Here is a 20,926-nt window from a genome sequence, read left to right as displayed (position 1 = left end):
GGTATTCGATGACTTCAGAGTGAGACCGGGTTGCACAGACTGTGGTGAAGCCTTGCAGACAGCCTGTCACAGAGGCAGTCCCGTCCTTTAATACATGTAACTTTGAGCCTTAATAAAATGTATGCTATAGTCGCATATAAGGCACTACAGTGGACTCAAGTACATCATGTCATCCACTGGCCAGGTGTTGTAAGCTCAACACAAATTTCTCAAATACAAAATGGCTGATGGAATTCAGTAGACAAAAATCCCAAGCAGTCAACACATTAACTTTCTCAACTCTGTGCAACAGTTTCCCTCGTCTTGCTCCCCGAGATTATCATGCAACACAAATCGGAAAGCAAGCAGTCTGTGTGAGCGTGTGTGTGTGTCCGTGTGTGAGCCAAAGCTTCTCCCTGAGAGGAAGCAGAAGCTTTCAGTCTCCACAGGTGAGCAGCTGATCCGTGAGTGTGACTTCTTCTGGGAGACAGTGTGTGTGTGTGAGTGTGTGTGTATATGTCGGAAGCGCAACGTTCACATTCTCAGTAGGTGAGCTGTTGATCCGAGTTCTCTGAGTTTCCCTCAACCATCTGTGGCCCACACACACACACACACACACACATACCCTGCAGGATCATCACATGACTGCAGCTACCTGCTTGTTGACAGGGTACCAAACAACGACTTGTCAGCACTATGGTAAACAAAATGTGCAGTTTGTATTAATGTATGTATGTGTGTTTAATTTGGATGTGTTTTTGTGTGTGTGTGTATATGTGTGCGTGCATGTGCACTGGCTGCTGTCCCATCGTCCAGGCCAGAGAGTCCGGCTCTCACACAGGCTGTCCAGAACGCTGTGGTTTCCTGCCAGAACACTGACGTAGCTATCTAGCTCCCCTCTCCTTTCTCCCCTCTTGTGTCGATGCTGTGGTGTTTAGCGTTACTCCATCTCATGTTAAACTGAAGTAAAGACACAGTATAAATGTAGTAATCTGCAGGGAGCTGCTTTAGTGCGTGGGAACATTTTCTTGGCCCATCTTAGGACCCTGCAGCACCAAGCATCATTCAAACACCTCAGCAAACATGAAGCCTGCTGCTGACCAAGTGTAATCCTGCTCCAGCACACCTTCAGCATCAGTTTAACATGATGAATGTGACTTAAATCAGCATGAATCAACATCAACCTTTACCTATAGTACTGATGAGAACTGGTGATTGCCTAAATTAGAAATGTGTGAACTCATCTGAGGCTTTCATGCTAAATTTGGGGCTATCCTAGCATGCTATTCAAAACTGACGGACATAAAAAGATTTCTGAGAAATTAAGTTGGTAAAAGAAAACTTTTAAATAGGAATTTATTTTATTTGCATTGATACTGATAGTCGTTCAGTTTGAGACGAGGCGGCTGGTGAGCGAGGACATCGGAAAGTCAGAAACAATTGTCTCAGTCAGTAATGAACTCCTTTTTAATGAACAAACAGGAAAGATAAGATGCGATCCAACCTCAGATCGATTCATCGGGGTTAAAGCGAGGGAATGTTTCTGAGGCAGAGAAAGGAGAATGAAACACACACACACACTGCAGGGGAGGGAGGGATGTATGTGAATTATTAAAGCTGCCAATTAGACCAGCTGACATTTAGATCAAAAACACCATGACATTGGCCTTTAGCGAGCGCTTTCTTTCTCTCGTTCTCTCCCTCTCTCACACACACAGTGCACAAACACTTATCCCTGCACCCTCACAAAGGGCACTGAAGGTAGCCGTGCTCCTTAATAACTGAATAAACGGAGATGAAGGGTCAAGGCGAGTGCACAGAGAGCAGCGGGGGACACGGGCTGAACGGTCAGTTACGGTTTAGATTTGACATTTGACATAATTGGTGAGTGGTCTGCTCACCCCTTCATATACGGCAGCTGGTGGTGGGTGAGGAAAGTCCTCACTGAAGATTTTCTTTTGATTCCAGGTAATTTTTTGAATATTTTTGCTCAAGTGTCACGTGAACATGAGCTGTTATATGATACTAACAGTGTCTGTCTGTAAAAACATAAATCGGCAGGGTAAAGTCAAGTGGACATGGCTCCAGATGCCACCTTTTTTCATCTGTACACTAAAGATGAAGTCACCACTAACAGCCGGCTAACTTAGCTTAGCACAGAGACTTTGATTTAAGGCTACATCCATACTGATCTAAACAGATTCTGCATATGTACACAGAAGATTCTAGTAATAGAGGCATCCCAGTTACCATTTGTTGTCTAGTAGTATTAACCAATCATATGGGAACTGCAGCACGACGAGTTGGCTTTGTCATTAGCTTTTTCAAAAAGAAGAAATTGAATTTTTTAAAACAAAAAGAAATTGGTTCGTACAGATTAGGCAAAACAACTGGGGTACTGAAGAGGAAGTTTTGGCTCGGATATCCGCTGGCATCCACACGTGTACACTGGACCTACGCGTGCTGATGTAAACAGGAAGCAGATGGTCTACTGTGCAGTTGGTTGCTCAGTTGCAGAAAATACAATGGAGGAAGAACGGCAATGGCAAAAAGCAACACCAGAATTTTTTTTGCTTGGACTGACGACAAGGTGGACCAGTTACTGAAAGTGTTTAAGGTGGTCAAGGCAGTGGAAAATGATTGGGACTCTTTGCAAAGCAAATACAGTGGTGTATTAGAGTGGTACGTGGGTGTCGGCATCATCATTTTCAGTCTACGTTTCTGTCCCCCCACACAAAAATGCAGTCCTGGATTTCAATACCAATGCTTGGTCAGTGATATCCAGCATCAGACACGGATGAAAAAAGCCATCCTTTATGCCATGATATGCGGACGGTCACTCAGTGGCATCAGGGGGGGACAACAAAAGTTAAGCAGGCAAAAGTCAGAGAAGGGTCGGGAGGGGGTGTCGGTGGATGGGTCCAACAACACACTTTTACCCAGGAGGCCAGGTGAAGGTTGGTGTTTGCTTCCTGTAAGCTTAACGTAACCATGTGCGTTTCTCATTAAAGGAAAAAACAATCTGTACGGACGGCTTTAATTTTGAAAGAGACTGTATGCAAACTGTACATTTCCTGTGAAAACAGAAGTGTATTTTGCAGACAGACAATGCATGTAACAGTCCTGAAGTTGACACGCTGTCCCAGAACGTCAACAACCAACACACCCAGGGATCCCTGCACGTCATATCTCGATGTGACAAGTCAGAGTGAGAATGTGTTAACTATAATGGGGTCAGAAGGGTCTTCAAAAGTCTCGTGCGGATGCTCGGCATAAACATGGAAAAAGCTACTCAGGATTATTCAACTATGCTATGTCCCACTGTCATCACCTACATGAGCTGCACCTACCAATTTTTTTGGGTTCAGATCAAAATGAAAAGTCCAAAAGTATGGACACAACAAGGTAGGTGTAAGAGGGCCCTACGTCTTTGCAAGCTGGCGAACAGTCAAACCTTTAAAAACAGGATTTCGTACCTGAACAAGGAACCTACCGTGGCGGTGAGTCGGGGTACAGGCTGTTGACCTGAGACAAAGTCTCTCTGTATGAATCAAAGTCTAAACCAGGAGGAAAGTCTTCTAAGCAGGTAGATCTCAGTTCTCCTACTGAACCTCCGTAAGAAAAACCATCCAGACCTGCAGAGACAGAGACAGGAAGGTAAACACCTGTGTGAATGGAGAGTTTGGGGACATCCAGTTGTATTTTAACAACCAAGGTGATGGATGCAACTGTAATCTCATTATTTCGACAGCTTACAGACATGGCAGCTACGACTATTTAATATTCAGCACCTTGAAATATTTACATTCTGCAGGGACAGTGGAAACCTGCTGAAGATTTAGGAAGCATGTTATGTGCATGAAGGTGTTTAGTGACTTCCAGACCAAATAAAACACACATTTCAGCAGATATTTGAAGCCCCCACATCTTAGCAGTGACATCATGTTCTGATGACGCTAATCTGTGGTTCCTCTGTTGACTTCAGTGTGCTGCTACACAACACCTATGACCTCAGGTGCCTGGCAGCTCCATCACGGTTGGTGAGTTAGTCATAAAGTCAACAGTTGAGACACAGACTGACCGTAGCTCGCTCGGAGGTGTGGGTTTCGGAGCCGACTGTCTTTGCGCAGGCTGCCGACGATGATGGTGATGCAGGAGAGGAAGAGGACCAGGCCTATAACGATCCCCGCCACCACCAGCGGAGACACCAGGAGAGACGCCTCCCCTCCGGACTCCCTCTCACTCCGGCAGTCTGGGTACTCCCCATGGCTCTGGTTGGAGCTCACTGCAGGGAGGTGGAGAGAGATGGACGAGGTCAGTGTGTGTGAACTTGTATGTACAACTTGGAAAATACTTTTGGCACAGTGAGATTACAGATGGGTCACTATAGAGAGATTTTGTTTAACTCAAATTTTCAACAAATGTTAAAGAAAAAATTGACAAAACTGGTCACCTATCATTGAAGAAATATGAAGCTGCATTATTTGCTTTTTTGGCCACTTGCTGCAAGTCTCATATTTGTTCTTCTTTAATGGGAGAGTTCACCCCCAAATTAAAATGACATATTTTTCTTTACATATAGTGCTGTTTATCAATCTAGATAGTTTTGGAGTGAGTTGCTGAGAGTTGACGATATCGGCCGTAGAGGTGTCTACCTCCTCTACAGTATAATGGAACTAGATGGCACTCAACTTGTGGTGCTCAAAGCACCAAAAAGTACATTTGACAAACTCATCACCATGGTCTCTTTCCAGAAATCATGACCCGGTTACTCAAAATAATCCAAAGACCTTGCTGTGAACAGTTTCATGTAGGAAGTATTTTCTTTCTACAAAACTAAACCTGCCAGTCAAATCACCACGCAGAAGGAAACGTGCGTCTAGCACAACTGAGCTAACTAAGCCGAGGAGAGCACTAACATTTACATGTTTCACTGTCACGAGCACCGGTTTCTCATCCATGAGTAGATGACATTTCCCACAAGGCCCTGTTTTAGTCCTGACATATTGGGACATAAGAGGGCACCCTTGCCTCATGGAGCCCAGTGCAACCACCCTGCCTGCACTGTCTATAGTCACGCCCCTGCGTAGGTGGTAACTACATTCACACAGTGAGATGGTCAAAATTAAGCAGTGTATACTGGACTTTACTTCGAATCACTCCGCCAACCTCAACCATAACTAAGATAAGGAGGGGGAGATGAACACTGTCATATTCCCCATCTAAAATAAGAAACAAAGTACAATATATACATCATCAGTGATCTCAATAAACTTAATAATAATAGTAATAATTTGTTAACTATCACATTATATATTGCTTAAATTAATCAATTAATTAATGCCCTGACATTTATAGAGGATATAGAGTGACATTTTTCCCACAAATAAATCAATAAAAATAAAAGATAATTAATAAAAAGAACCATCTGTCTGTATGTGTGTGTGTGTATGTGTGTGTGTGTGTGTGTGTGTGTGTGTGTGTGTGTGTGTGTGTGTGTGTGTCTGTCAGGTCTTATGACAGTAGTGCAGCAGGGGGTCGTGTTACATAACTGCAGTCTTGCCCTGCACACATCGTTCTCCCACCGTCTTCTCTCTCCTTCTCTTCCTCTTTCCAACTCTCTCTCCTGGAGGACTTATTCCATTTCAGTGTGTGACAGATAATTAGAGCCAGAGTCAACACACACACACACACACACACACACGCACACACACACATACACTGTCTCTCAGTCATCATCATCATTAGATTACAGAACGATCCTGTTCCTCTCCATTTCTGTTTGTCTGATCTGTCTGTTTACTCTGTCCGTCCATCCTCTGCCTGTTTGCCTGTCCACTTCTTTATCTGTCTCACTGCCTGTCACTCTGGATCTGTCTGTCTTCATTACATCACAGCTGAGAGAGGAGGACGCTCTGATTTGTTGGTTTATTCTTTCTCTGTAACCAAAGCGTTCTGATGCTGTTTCTTCGTGCCCTCTAGATGTGACACATGCCTCATGTGTTCTCATGTATATAAAGAGCACAGACCTGCCTGCTTCAATCTTGGACCTCATGGTATGGGATACTTAAATCTGGTGGTGCATCATTACCACGGCCAAAAATTAATTTTACTATATCGGGCAATTTTCTTAGGTGTGCAATCCAAGGCAGTTAGGCAGAGGAAGTGTTAGCATCAAGGACAACTGCTGCTGTTATATCTTGACCTTAACCGAGTGTTTATTAATGCGATCATGACGACGAAGATCCCCATAACTTTAAGTAGGAATTTCAAACCAAACTATGATGGTTCCCCAACAACAGCCCTGTTACCAAAAGAAACATTTCTGCAAACCACAGACGCGTTACATCACCACACTCTCACACCGACCTTGTCACATATCGACGTTTGGTCATGGACTCTTAACGTCCACATATGACGTCCAAGGTACCCTGGGTGTGTTGGTTGTTGACGTTCTGGGACGCCGTGTCAACTTCAGCCTGTTACATGCATTGTCTGTTTTCTAAATACACTTCTGTTTTCACAGGAAATGTACAGTTTGCATACAGTCTCTTTCAAAATAAAAGCGCTACGTCACACCACATTCACTTTTTTTTTCCTTCAACAACAAATGCACGTGCTTACATTTTGCCAACCCACGCACCGCATTGGGTTTTTGACAAAAGAACAGGGTTTGGCTTGACAATCTTATGGGAAGTGAACACCAGCCTCCCATGTGAAAATTGGTGGTTGTTGGACCCATCCACCAACCCTCTCACCCGCTCAACTCAGACTTCCACCTGCTTAACTGTTGTTGTTGTCCCTCCGTGTTTCCCCCGATGCTACCATGCACTGTTCAACAATAATTGTGACCGGCCGCCTATCATGCTGACATAACAGGATTGCTTTTTTCATTGTTGTCTGAAGCAGGAAGTTCTGAATGAGGTTGGTTACATTTGTTTCATACGTATCATATCAGCATTTCTAAAGTGACATAGCATATGAGCTGCATTTTGACCAGAAAAGCAAACTTCAGCCCTGCACTATATAAGCAGCCCATTTTCACTCCTCTTTGGCCAGATAGTCAATTATGCTTTTGTTGTCTTGTGTTTAAGTCTGCCCTTTGTTGCCTGGATTAACCTGCTGTTTACCTGCGACTTGTTGGATTATTTTGGCTTCAAATATGTGTAACATTATAAGATATAAGATATGAGCAGTTGCACAGTCCAAGTGATCTTACAGGAGCTTACAGTGTGAACAGAGGTTTACAGTAACACCTGAAAAGTGCCAAGGAGCTACGTTGTTTCCTCATTTGTTCATGTATCATGTATTTACGGCTTGTTTTCCTGAAACGTACAATGCTTTCACTGCACAATAGGGCTGCAACTAATGATTGTTTTCATTGTCGACTAATCTGTTGATTATTTCTTCGAATAGTTGACTAATCATTTGATCAAAAAATGTGTTAAAAATTTGAAAAATGTCAGTCTGTCTCTCCCAAACCCCAAAATTATGTCATCACATGTCTTGTTTCGTACTCACGGCAAAGGGTTTTAGTTCACCGTCATGTGAGAGTGTGTAAAGCTGCCAATATTTGAACTTAAGAAGCTGCAATAAAAGTATTTTGGGGTACTTTTATAGTACTTTTCTATGAAAAATGACTCAAACCAATTAGTTGACTACTAAAATAGTCACCGATTATTTTAATAATCAATTAGTCGACTAATCATTGCAGCCATACTGCAAAATTAATTTACAGCCAGGACTTCAACTAAGGACGAAATCTAAAAAATCTGCAAAACTTTACGTAATGCAATTAAACTACTGAAATGTATGTATGTATCTATTTTGATAGCTTAGGATCGCAAATTTACAAATGACACCAACATAACTTAAAGGGTGCAACAAGTGCAGAACAAAACTGCCACTGACGGACCCAAAAAGAGACTGCATCCTTCTGTTGGAAGACATGTTCTCTGCTGTCTCTCTTTTTGTCATATCACTGCTCTGAATATAAATCAGGCGAAACAATCAAATCACTCCCAATATCATTTTCATTTCGGCCTCCTCTCGATTGCTCATTTCTGCTCTCTTTCCCTCCTGAACATCTGCGTCTGTAATTCTGTTGTCTACAGTAATTTGGTTTCACACAGATTCCCGAGAAGAGGAAAATGTTCTCTCACCCCAAACGATTCCCAGCAGACCTCTCTCCTCTCTCTGTAGCGCCTCTTCTCTCACACACGTCTTTGTCTCCTCTCTCTCTCTCTCTCCCTCTGCTAACATGATTTTCTCTTCATTTCACTTCTCATCTCTCCCTCATAAACTCCATTTTCTCTTGTCCTCTCCAGAGAGAGCTCTGAAGGAAATCTATAATTATATAGATTTAATTTCACATAAACCTCGCTCCCTTTGCAACACTAACACACGCTCACACACACAAGCAACAGACAAACTCATAATAATCTTGATAGCTCTGCTCATCATGCTAGTGACTCCAGGGACAGTGTTGTCTGTCTGTCTGTTGGTCCAGACTGGAACCAACTGAGAAATCTTCACAGCTGTTTGATGGGTTACCTCAAAATGTTGATCCCCTGACGATGAATCCTTTCACTTTGATGGTCCTCTGACTTTTCTTCTAGTCCCACCATGAGCTTCACATTTGTTGTTTTTATTGGAATATTTCAACAGCTGTTGCACAGATATCCACGAAAACTGCTACAAGCATTCAGGATACATTGTTATCACTTTGTTAATCCACCTGACTATTAAAGTAGCTCCTTCATCAGGCCAAAATTCTGCCACAGTGTGCACTACTGACCTGCCATACATGCCATTCTCTCAGTTAACTTAAGAAAATCATTTCATTTTCTTAAAGCGAATGGGTCGAACCAGTCTAACTCTGAAGTCATTGATCAGTGACTTCCAGCATCAGACACTGACGATAAAAGCCGTCCTTTCACGTCGGCATGATCCATGTCTGGTTGCTGTCTGAGTGAGGTGGGCCGGAGGGGTGGTGGAGGGGTCAAACAACCACTGACTTTCACCCAGGAGGCTGGTGTTCTCCTCCCGTAAGATTGTAAAAGATTGTCTGAAATACTATTAATTAAATGTCCGACAAATATTAATAAATTGTCTGAAATATTATTGATAAAATGTCTAAAATATTATTCATTAAATGTGCGAAAAATTATTCATAAAATGTCTGACATATAATAATAAAATGTCAAAGAAAATCTTAATAGAATGTCCGGGAATTATTGATAAACTGTCAAAAAAATTCTTAATAAAATGTTTGAAATATTATTCATAAAATGTCTGAACAAATATTAATAAAATGTCCCACAAATAGTAATAAAATGTCAAAAAAAAAATCTTAATAAAACGTTCAAACTATTATTGATAAAATGTCAGAAAAAATGTTAATAAAATGACCGAGAATTATTGATAAAATGTCAAAAAAAATTCAAAATTCAAAATTTAATTATTGATAATATGTCCGAAAAAATATTCATAAAATGTCCAAGAATTATTGATAAAATGTCAAAAAAAAATCTTAATAAAATGTCTGAAATATTACTGATAAAATGTCTGAAAAATACAACCCAACCACATGCTTTTGTTGCCTAAACCCATTAGTGTGTGTGTTGGCCAAACTTAACCATGTGCGTTTGCTGACATCAATTTGCGGGGTTACACCAATGTAGTGCTTTTATTTTGAAAGAGACTGTATGCAAACTGTACATTTCCTCTGAAAACTTAAGTATTACAATGCATGTAACACACTTCATGGCTGAAGTTGACATGGCGCCCCAGGACGTCAACAGCAGACACACCCAGGGACAGGGTAACTTGCACGACATATCTAAACGACCATATGTAGATATGTGACAAGGTCAGAGAGTGAGAATGTGTTGAATGGATTTTTATAGGCTGATAAATGTTTATGACATATTTGCCTTGCTGTGTTGGGTAGTGTTGGTCAGCTATGGACGGGCCACTGCCATCGATCATAGTGTATTTCATGTCTTCAGGATCGCCATAATATAAAGTAGGTAGTATTGAATGTATTTAAATGAATTGTATTGAGCCCTTTAAGCAAATAACATATTTTGAATAGAAATGAAGAGACATGATCAGACTGTATTACCCATCAGCCAGTCACAATGGCGACTGATTTCTCGTGGCCACAGAATTATCTTCTTGTGTGTGGCTGTATGAGCTCACTTTGAGGCCACTGGCCAAAACCAGACAGCAGATTCCGTTTTGGTTCCTCCACTTCGATGTGATTTAAGACAGAGGAGGAGAATTTAAGAGATACAAAGAGTGGAGTGATGGTAGAGGGAGGAGGCAGCCCCTGCAATGATTCAGGCAGAGTGGGAAAGAAACGCAGAGAGAGAGAGCTGGAGAAAGACTGTAATAAATGGTGATAGTGTTATATTTCCAAACCCTGAGGGGACAGGACCCAGCTGCAGAGAGGAAGAGGAGAGAAATGTTGTTTGTGTGTGTGTGTAGTATGAGTCTCTGAGTGTAAAAATATTAGCCCGACATGCCCGTCCCATGAAATAAGTCAGTGTAAATGAGCCAAGGGAAGCAAGCTAACAAGAAACCCATAAATCTTGAGACGGCCAACATTAGAAAATGTCATAAATCTTTTGTGCGCTATAATATCACATGTTGTTAACATTAATTATGTAACTGAGGTAAACTAGGGAGAGATGACCATGATGAGATGTTAGATGACTATCATAAACATACATCAGATGAAGCCTCTGTAAATTCACTTCTGGAGAAAAAAAATAATCGCCTATTCCTGGAGAGAATTTATGAATGACTTCACTAAACAGCTAATTGTGAGACTGCATCCGGAGGTCTTTCTGCATTGGCTTCAGCTTGTTAGAGATTCAGTGTTTTGCTGAAAAGCATCTCAGTGGGCGTCGTGCTCGCAGGCCTCACGCGGTGACCTCTGCAGCAGTCGGCTGCTGCTGTGTGAGGGTGTATATGGTACATGTTCATATATAATGTAACAGCAGCAGTGGTAACTCACTGTGACAGCTTGTCACTAATGCTTACTGTTTAACATGCACCCACCTCCCACACCATATACCATATTATGCTACACAAAGTCAGCTCATAGTCCTGATGGTGACACCAACCCTAAGCTGAGCACTGACCCGAGGGTGATTCACTGCCTTTGAATCTTCTTTCTGTTTTTGTATTTTCACAGGCAGAAGTTGTTTTAGTGTCTGTGAGAAGAACCACACGATCTTCTGTTGCTAGACTGAAATAAAGTTGGGCTAGCATTAACATTTAAAACCAGTTCGATTAACGCATTCTCACTCTGACATCATCATTTATCAGCGTTTGGTCGTGGACTTTTCATGTCGAGATACTGTACAACGTGCAAGGTACCCTGGGTGTGTGGGGTGTTGATGTCCTGGGACGCTGTGTCAACTGTTACATGCATTGTCTGTTTTCGAACATCAGTTTTCACAGGAAATGTAGTTTGCATACAGTCTCTTTCAAAATAAATGCACTTCATTCCAACACCACAAGTTGACGTTTTTTTCCTTCAACAACAAATGCACGTGGTTACATTTAGCCAACATGCATGTGGTTGGGTTTAGGTTTAAAAGAACAGGCTTTGGCTTTACATTCATACGGCAGGGAACACCGGCCGCCCAGGTAAAAGTCAGTGGTTGTTGGACCCATTCATCATCAATCCCACCCACCCTACTCAGACTTCCCTGGACTCAGACTACGCTGCATTTCCCCCTCATGCCACAGGGCGCCATTTAACAATAACAGCGACCAGCTGCGAATCATGCCGACATGAAAGACGGCTTTTTTAATCAGTGTCTGATGCCAGAAGTCACTGCTCAAGCACCAGTGTTTGACAACTTCAGAGTGAGACCAGATTGCTTTAATATAAGCCCAATGCTGACTGGCCTGTTATAACAAATTGTACCACTAGGTGTGGCACTTCATTCAGCAGCCACTCCCGAGTTGAACGTAATTAGACCCCGCTCTGTTGTGACTTCTGCTGTCAGTGAGGAATAACAGGAACAACAATGCCCCCCCTATTCTGTGCTCGTACATTTAATACAGAACCATGGGGCTGAATAATGACACAACATTCCCGCCTTGCAAAACTGTGTAAAAGAAGCTTAAGAGAGCACTCCTGTCTTGTCTCGTCACCCCAAAAAACATGAGAACTGTCTAGTAAACAAACAGCCTTCATATTGCTGTGCTCAGCTCACAGCTTGTCAGACGCTTGTGACATTGTTAGTTCTTTTATCAACAATCATAATATAATAATTACATAATCATATTGCAATACATGTTCCATTTAGTGTCGTGACACTGTTGGCACAGGGTGCTGATGTAGACTACCTTTCGATTTACCAGAATGTGTCGTCATAGTGCTTGTTTAGCTGGTTTGCATAACATCAAACCAGTTTAAGCTTGTGCACCTGACCAGACTGGTTAAACCCAAAATCAACCCTACAATGACAAAATATTCAAGGAGTCCAGTCTGATTAATTCCATTCCGTCACAAAGTATTAAACTACAAATGTGCCCTGCACATATCTGGTTACCTATTTTTGGTGGCACAAATCCTGCAGGTAACGCAGCAGTCTCTGTGAAAAACGAATGCTTTTGGTGGCCCTATCCCTGCTGGAAACACGGCGATGACTCAGTAAATCACAGCCAGTTTTTTTTGTTTGTTGGTCTCAAACAGCGGTCTGCAGTGTGGCAGGCTTCTTGCCTAGGTGACACACCATCCACCAGCCCCTCCAAACTCTGAGTGACAAAGCCTGTTCATATCCTGCGTCACTTAAGAAACAAAATTTAATTGCTTTATCTAGTTAAATAGGTCCTGGAGTTTAACGACCAGAGCAGAGTGCAATATGTAATAATAGGTGAGTTTCTATTCAGCTTGAAGTCGAGATGAAGCTTACAGAGGGATTGTGAAGGGTCACCAGGAGGTTGAAGAGTATAAATACAGTGAAAATGTAAATCCGTAGTGTATCGTGTTAAGATATTAATCTTAATGGTATTTTCTGGTATTAAAGGTTGATTCTGCTGACACTGCAGTCATAAATCAAGAGAGAGAGACGCACAGGGGAAGACAAAACTATGTGGTGTCAAAGATCAACATAAAGGTCCCATATATCTGTATCTGTGTGTGTGTGTTTGTGTGTGTGTGTTTGTCCACATTGGGGAGTCACTAGCAGTCATTTATTTTGGGGTGTCACAAGCTATAAAGGTTAAGAGGCTGTGATATTGACTGCTGCTGCGTCCACTGCATCACTTTTTACATTAGCTGCATACATTATAGAGAAGCATCAAGCAGCCACTCAGATTCAATCTGACAGCTTGTCATTATGAGTTACAGCCACCTTCTCTTCAATATGAAATATACCATAGCGCTGGCTCACTGTACATCCACTGACATCCAGGCAGAGAGAGGTCCTGCGGGCAGGACGCTCGATAAGGGACGGCGACAAACTCGACTCCAGCCAACAGCGGCATCAATGTCCATTTTCAGTGAAGGATAAATCATAAAAATAACTGGAGTCTTAAAGGAGCAGACGATCTAAATCTAACACCACAAATTATATATGTTTTACATTTCTACTGACCATTTTCTAAAGCATGCTGCAGCACAAGTTTTTGAATGCATTTTTTCCATTAGTATAATAGGAAAATCCAGAAATTAGGGCATACAAGTCCTTGTGTTTTAGCTTTTGTCAATGTGTGACTGCATGGTGATGATTCAAAATGTATTCATAAACTACAACTACTGCCTCATGGCTGTGAACCAGTCAAGTAGCAATTAGAGTTTACATCCATGTCTGTCCAGACTCATGTGTAGCCATGACAGTTGACAATGTTTTAAATATGGATGTTGCTGCAAAGAAGCAGCAAAGGTGTTTTTGCAGAACATTATGATGTCAGAGCAACCCCGTCTCACTCCGAAGTCGCCAGTCACTTCCGTCGTCAGACACCAACGAAAAAAGCCGTCCTTTTACACTGGCATGATATATGGAAAGTGTCATGCTGCCGTTAGCGTTTGATGGTGCCCGGAGGTGTCAGGGGGAAACGCAGTAGGACAACAACAAAAGTGAAGGGGGCGAAAAGTTGAGGTAGGGCAGGTGAGAGGGGCAGTGGATGAAACAACCACCGACTTTCACCTTTTTGAATGTAAAGCCAAACCCTTTTCTTTTTTCCTTAACCGAACCACATGCTTTTGTTGCCTAAACCCAACCATGCACATGTGTTGGCAACATGTAAACAAAAATCCACAAAAATCTAATCAGTTTATCACTGAGTCCAAGTGGACATGTGTTTCAAATTCTCAGACAATCACTTAAGGGGTTCTCGTGTTCACAGGACAATCCAAAAACATAATGCCTCTGCCCACTGCTGCAGGCACAGAAGCATAAAAACACACTTGGGCCTGTATTTGTTGCAGAACATGTGAAAGAGTCATGGCAATATATAACAAGCAAGAACATCCAGAAAAACCTTCAACTGTCATTCATCCGTTCAGCTATCATCCATCCCTCCATCCCCCTGTCCTCTACGTCTCTTCCTCCTTCAGTCCTTCATCCTCCCATCTCTTTGCATTCCTTCAGGCTGCGCTTCAGTAATCGCGGGACGCTCAGAGCAACCCAACAAACCACCACAGACTTTCCTTTTTTCTTTTTTTGACAGCTGGACTGCCACACACACACACACACACATACACACACACATCCCTCCTGAGACTTCAGCTTCATCTTCAAGGTCAGGACACTCTTCAGGCTCTGTTTGTACACTGGGTTAGTCATTAAGAATTATCTGCACAGTAGATATGAAAACAATATAAAGCTGTTTGCTATTATGCAAGAAAAATGAGACTAAACTAAATGAGAATAAATTCTGATTAACTAATCAAGAGCCAAAATAAATAAATAATACATGGCAGCTTATATCAGCTTTGGTTTTGTTTCACATTTCAAGCTGTTTACTTTAGTATGATCCCCACATTAAATATTATCACTCCTCTGAATACATGTCATGAGTGATTTCAGCCTCACAGATATAGCTTGGAGGGTCCAACTACACCTACTAGTAAATTTAATCTATACTGGAAACCCAGTTTTGCCCCTGAAGTGTGGGCTCTCTTGACCCGAACCATTTATGGCCAATGCCTAAACCCAGACTTCTTCACTGATGGGTAGAACCAGTACAATGCAACAGACTGGTCAAACAAACACAGGGCTTTAACCCAGGAGACTGCTGTTCAAAACCCAAACCATGATATTTTTGCTACACCTAACCAAGTAGTTTTGGCGCCCACATCTCACACAGTGAAAGTAAAATGTAACAGGTCCTGATGAAAATTGATAACAGTCAAAAATTGGGCTGATAATGGCCTTCTGGAGCTATCTATCGGCCTGATAACGCCCAACAAAAGAGGTGTTTTGACCTTGATAAAATATCTAAGCTAGGCTGACCAAATGTCCTCTTTTGCCCGGACATGTCCACTTTTCACGTCCCGTCCGGGGCGTCCGGGGGGTTTTTATAAACTGATGATAATGTCCAGTTTTTCGTGTGTTTGTGTGTGTGTGTGTGTGTGTTAGAGTGCGGCACGGGCAGCATATTTCTGTCCGAACCCGAACCGAGCCCGACATTATTTAATGACCAAAGCACTGAGTTTGTGTCACACAGTGGTTACAGGCTATTTAACAGGCCGGGCGTGCGCTGTGGGTGCTCAGCTGCGGAGAGGGAGACCTCCGTGTTTGAGACGGGAGCGGGAGGCAAGAGGTCCGGCGCTTCTAGTGAGAGGAGAGGGAGAAATAAAACAAAATAAGATAAAATAGGAAAAACCTGTCTCCCTCTTTTATTTTATTTTCAGCGTTTAATCAAGGCGGAGGCGGGCGGCTGGAGGTCCGAGACTTCCAGAGAGGGGAGAGGTAGAAACAAACAGCCAATGTGTGTCTGTGTGTGTGTTATGTTCAGGTGTTGTCACGTAAATAACAGTGCCCAAGCAATAAACAGGACAGACAATAGGATTTTATTTATTTTTACTCTACATTTTCACTGAAAGCTGACCGAATCCGACCCGAGCCCAAATACAATTTATAGCTACATTTTGGACGGGTACCGTCGGGCTCGGATCGCCACACTCTAGTGTGTGTATGTGTCCCATATCTATAGGGGCCTATCTGAATTTCTGTCTTTGAGAGATATTATTTTGTAATATAACTGAATTTTCTATCCATACATATACATTTTAAATATATTAAAATTATAAGGCATCTTTGAGTAAACTGCGAGTATCATTTAAGTAGGCTATCTCGTGGCCGAGCCGAGTGTCCTCTTTTTTGGAAATTAAAATATGGTCACCCTAATCTAAGCCAAACTTTCTACAAGAAATTGTGGTTTTAATGTAGGACTGCCTAAAAGCTATTGAGACTTGAGAGCAGTAAGATTTGGGAACCGCATTGTAATTACTGCGTACATGAATAGCCCCTTCAATATTCTGCTTACTGTTTATTTAGTATCCAACTTTGAGTTAGCTGCTAACCACTATCAGCTACTTTTTAAATCTGCGGTGGGCTGCATGCGTAACACGTCATCAAAACATCACAGCTGTGCCGCCCATGATCCTGCTGGCTTTCCTGTTTATACAGACATCGTTCCAGCGCTGTTACTGCCTCCATTCCTGGCTCAGAGGTGAGACAACTCTGTCCCGTTATTCCGTGATTGTACCATACAGAACGGCGAGGTGCATAATGGTGCGATATTCCTGCATAGAGCAGGCTTAAAACAGTATTTAGCAAACACATTAAATCATGAAGCAACATAAAGTATTCAGACCATGACAACATCTGTGTCTCTGAGCTAATATGTTTTAAACAGGCGAGGCTGTGTATGTGTGTGTGTGTGTGTGTGTGTGTGTGTGTGGGCTGTAGAGCTTTACTGACCTTCAGTCACCTTCCTCTTGTTACTCTCATTCACTATCGAAGCATGTGCTGCATGTGTTTTGTGTTTTTTCTTACATGGACTCAAGGAAGTGTTGTTGTTGCCAAGGAAACAACTCATGATCCAAAAAAAGAAAAACAACCAAATTTCTCAGTATTCGACAAAACTTTGTTTAAAAGGTTACAAAGGTTCAGTGCAGTAATATGAGGTGACTGACTTTTTGGAGTCAGTTTGACTCTGTGTGTTTAAGAAACTTGTTTAAAGTGCACCAAATCCTAATTAGCTAATGGACAACATTTATCACATTTGACACCGGAGGCTAATTAACATAACAATCAGTATCAATGCAGTTGGAGCAGGATTCTCATTAGGATGCATTAACATCACTGCAGATGTCTGACCACACAGCTGGACTTTAAGCCAATCAGCCAAAGTGATATTGAAAACATCTCCAGCACAGCATGAGGTCATTTCTCAGAATGATACTGCAGTCAGGGAACTGTTTTCATTCCTGAAATATTCATTTATAAGGATGCAGATTTCTTTCACTCTCTTTCTTCTGTTTCTTTTTTTTTGGACTGTTTATCTTGTGTTCACCTCTGTGAGCCCAGAGCGCTGTTACAGCAACAAATCATTAGCAGTTTTACACTTCTTAAAAGATGTCTGTTGCGTCGAGGAAACTTAACAGTCTTGTGGGAAGCGAATAACAGCCTTCCGAGTGAAAGCTGCTGGTTGCTGGACCCATGTACACCCACTCCCACCTACCCTACTTGGACTCTGCCGCCTAAACTTTCCCTACGATGCCACCAGGCACCATTAAACAAAAATAGCAAAAGGCTGCGTATCATGCTGGCTTAAAAGAATGGCTTTTTTCATTGGTGCCTGACACCGGAAGTCACTGACCAAATGTCGGTTTTGGATGACTTCGGTTTGGAGTGAGACTGGGTTGATCTCCTGGGTCGAAGTCCTATGTTTGTTTGACCTCCTCTGTATGCAGACTTTGTTGCTCTTTATACTATGTCACATGACCTCCTCTTTTGCTCTTACAGCCACTAGAGGCCGCTGCCTGACAATAAACATTAATGAGGGCCATAATAAGCTGCTTGTACAAAGGACCTTTAGTGTCATTTTTTGGGAGGAGGAAAAGAATGACTGCTCAGCTCAACAAGAACAACCAATTAATTCCATAATCATCCTTTTGACCAGAAAAATGGAGAATAGTTTAATCCACTATGGAAGTGAGCCCAAAGTGAATAAGAGTTAAAACAGTGACTATTCTGATCAAAGGTTTCACTTCCTCCACACTCACCAGCTCATTTGTCAACTATGGAATTCTGGTCTTCAGCATATCTAACAGCCAAAATCTTTTCAGATGGACGTACCTGGAACTAAATCTAATCAAATGGGGGTCTGTGACCCCATGAGTATCAATTTAGGGGTCTTGGACATGAAAAAGGGTGCGAACCACTGTTTTAGCGTGTGTGTGTTCAGCATCAGAAGCGGCAGGATAACCTCCAGTCTCTGAACCCCTCGGGATGGCAGAGATATTCATTGCTTGCAGAGACAATGTTGTTCCTCCTCTTCTGACACGTGAGCAGTCTTACCACTAAAAATATCCCTTTCACAAAGACACGAGTAAAACATGACTGTTTCTGCTGAATATGCAGGGACAAAGAAAACCAAGTGTACCTGTAAGTACAAGGAGGGAGGCACCACTGCACAACCACGGTGTGAAAGGACAGGAAGAGAATTATTTAAGGTTTCCTACATGCAACCTCTTTGCAAGCCCACACTGATTATAACAAGATATTTTAGTTTCATCACCAATGGCTTTCCAGTAAAAGGATGCACAGTATGATTATTTAGCAGATGACATACAGTGACAGATGTTATCTCATCACATGTGCAGTGTGCTGGAAAAACTCCAACCTTCCTCCAGCCTGGTCAAAGGACAACAGGAGGCTCAAAGAGGACATATCTCTTTCTTTTTCTCACGCACATCCTCCCATCTCTCCTTCCCTCTGTCTTTCACTTCTCTCTTGCTGTTCCCCTTCCCTTCTCTCTCTAATCCTTCCTGTTGTTGTATTGAACAGATGCCAGGAGGGCTTTCGTGTGTGGAGAAGGGAGGACACTGGCCATTAAACCATCATGTTGCATTACCACTGGCGCAGGGAAACTAGGAGGAGAAAAGAGGAGGCCCTGGACTCAGCTCTGATGAAAACAACAGTAAAATCCCTCGCATCAACGGGGCTAAAATATAATGTTTCGCCACATCACCAGGTGCTGCAGTACACCTGTACATTACTGTAGCAAGATGTTAAACCAGTGGAGATCAGCAAGGGAAGTCATGCAAAACACTATACTGTATATGAGGGGTGCCTCTTTTCCTTTGCCGCTTTTGACATGCCATCCACCTTCCCCTCAACCTCCAGATCCAGATCCCCTCCAAATATCCATAATGTTCTGTCATGTCTGGTTAAACCCATAAGGAACATTTCCACACCTGAGTGACAAAAAGTCCTTACTTTAACAGATACATGAAGCCAGCTATGTCAGGTATTCCATATATGGAAAGGGTTATAAATGCTGCTCTGTAATTCCTGCCTTAAACCTCGACTTACGTGAATGATTTATTTTAGGGCATAAATAAAAAGCAGTAAAGTGAATGGACTATTAAGTGTTAAGTTACTTTAATTTCCTGTGGGATGTCCAGCAGTGAGCTGCTCGCACAGTGGAGTCAGAGTAGCTATAACATTGGAAAGCATAAAGAAACAAAGGCCTTCAGCAAGGTAAATCTAAGACGTACCAAGAAGATCTTTGAAGGGAGATGTGTTCCCTGTTTGTTTCTGCGAGGCCTGTGGAAGCTTTACTGGTTCTCTGAACCTCGGGCCTGATGCCGTTTGAAGGTTGACAGCTTGTCATGATGAGTGACAGGTGCAGTGGTACGAACCGAGTGACAATGAAGGGGCCGCGACAAGCCACACACTTTGCTGACTGCCGGCAAAAAGCTGCATACAGTAGATTTATTTCATCGTAGGTGATATTTGAGTTGGCAAACAGCAGTGACTTACAAAACCGCAAAATGTAATCTTACATACTCCAACTGGGAACGGAGTTCACTGTCCCAAGCCAAAGCCAAAAAATAATCTAAGAAAAAAACAACAACAATGCATACATTAAGTGTACTCCTGTTTGATGTTCAGCATCTGTTCTATTATACTGGTAAGGGGGTTTTATACTGAGAACATATACTTTACTTAAACTGTATTTTAACCAGCTGACATGCAAAACGACCACAAAGAGAAGCAAAACAGCTGCAGAGATGTAAAATTACCACAAAAAGATTGAAAATGACTTCAAGAAAACACCACATGACCAAAAAGAGCTGCAAAATGACAATAAAGATGCAAAACGACCATAAGGAGACGTAAGCCGACCACAAAGGGAGGCAAAATGGCCACAAAGAGACATAAAATGACCACCAAGAGATTGAAAACGACTACAAGAAGACACCACACGACCACAAAGAGACGCAAAATGGCCACAAAGAGATGTTAAATGACCACAGAGTTGCAAAATGACAATAGAGATGCAAAACGACCACAAAAAGATCCAAAATGACCTCAAAGAGACACAAAACGACAATGAAGACACAGAATAACCACAAAGAGATGAAAAATGGCCACAAAAAGACGCAAAGTAACCACAAATTGATTAAAAACGACTACAAGGAGACACCACATGATCACAAAGAGATGCAAAATGAAAATAAAGATGCAAAACAACCAGAGGAGATTTGAGACAACCAGAAAGGGAAGCAATATTGCCTCAAACAGACATAAAATGATCACAAAGAGACGCAGAATGACCAAAAAAAGATGCAAAATGACCACATGCAGGCGTAAGACCACCACAAAGAGACGGCAGTTAGTCTCGCTCACCAGACCTTTCTCAAGAAAAGAAAGGTCTGCCTGGGCCGACTCTAAGATTGGAG

At 42.2% G+C, this 20,926-nt stretch overlaps 1 protein-coding gene across 1 annotated transcript in view; it reads right to left on the bottom strand.

Annotated features, from left to right (window-relative positions):
- The window catches only part of bean1 (brain expressed, associated with NEDD4, 1), a 68,902-nt gene that overhangs the window by 11,277 nt on the left and 36,699 nt on the right, over window positions 1–20,926 (bottom strand). Inside the window, exons 3-4 of the mRNA XM_033636784.2 lie at window positions 4,061–4,264; window positions 3,473–3,614 (exon numbers count right to left, since the gene is read on the bottom strand). Of these exons, the coding sequence (XP_033492675.1) occupies window positions 3,473–3,614; window positions 4,061–4,264 (346 nt within the window). The remainder of the gene's footprint in view (window positions 1–3,472; window positions 3,615–4,060; window positions 4,265–20,926) is intronic.

This window comes from Epinephelus lanceolatus, chromosome 17 (genome assembly GCF_041903045.1).
Source record: "Epinephelus lanceolatus isolate andai-2023 chromosome 17, ASM4190304v1, whole genome shotgun sequence".
Taxonomy (NCBI): domain Eukaryota; kingdom Metazoa; phylum Chordata; class Actinopteri; order Perciformes; family Serranidae; genus Epinephelus; species Epinephelus lanceolatus.
Note: the sequence above shows the minus strand (reverse complement) of the source record. Positions and strands in the feature narration are given on the sequence as shown.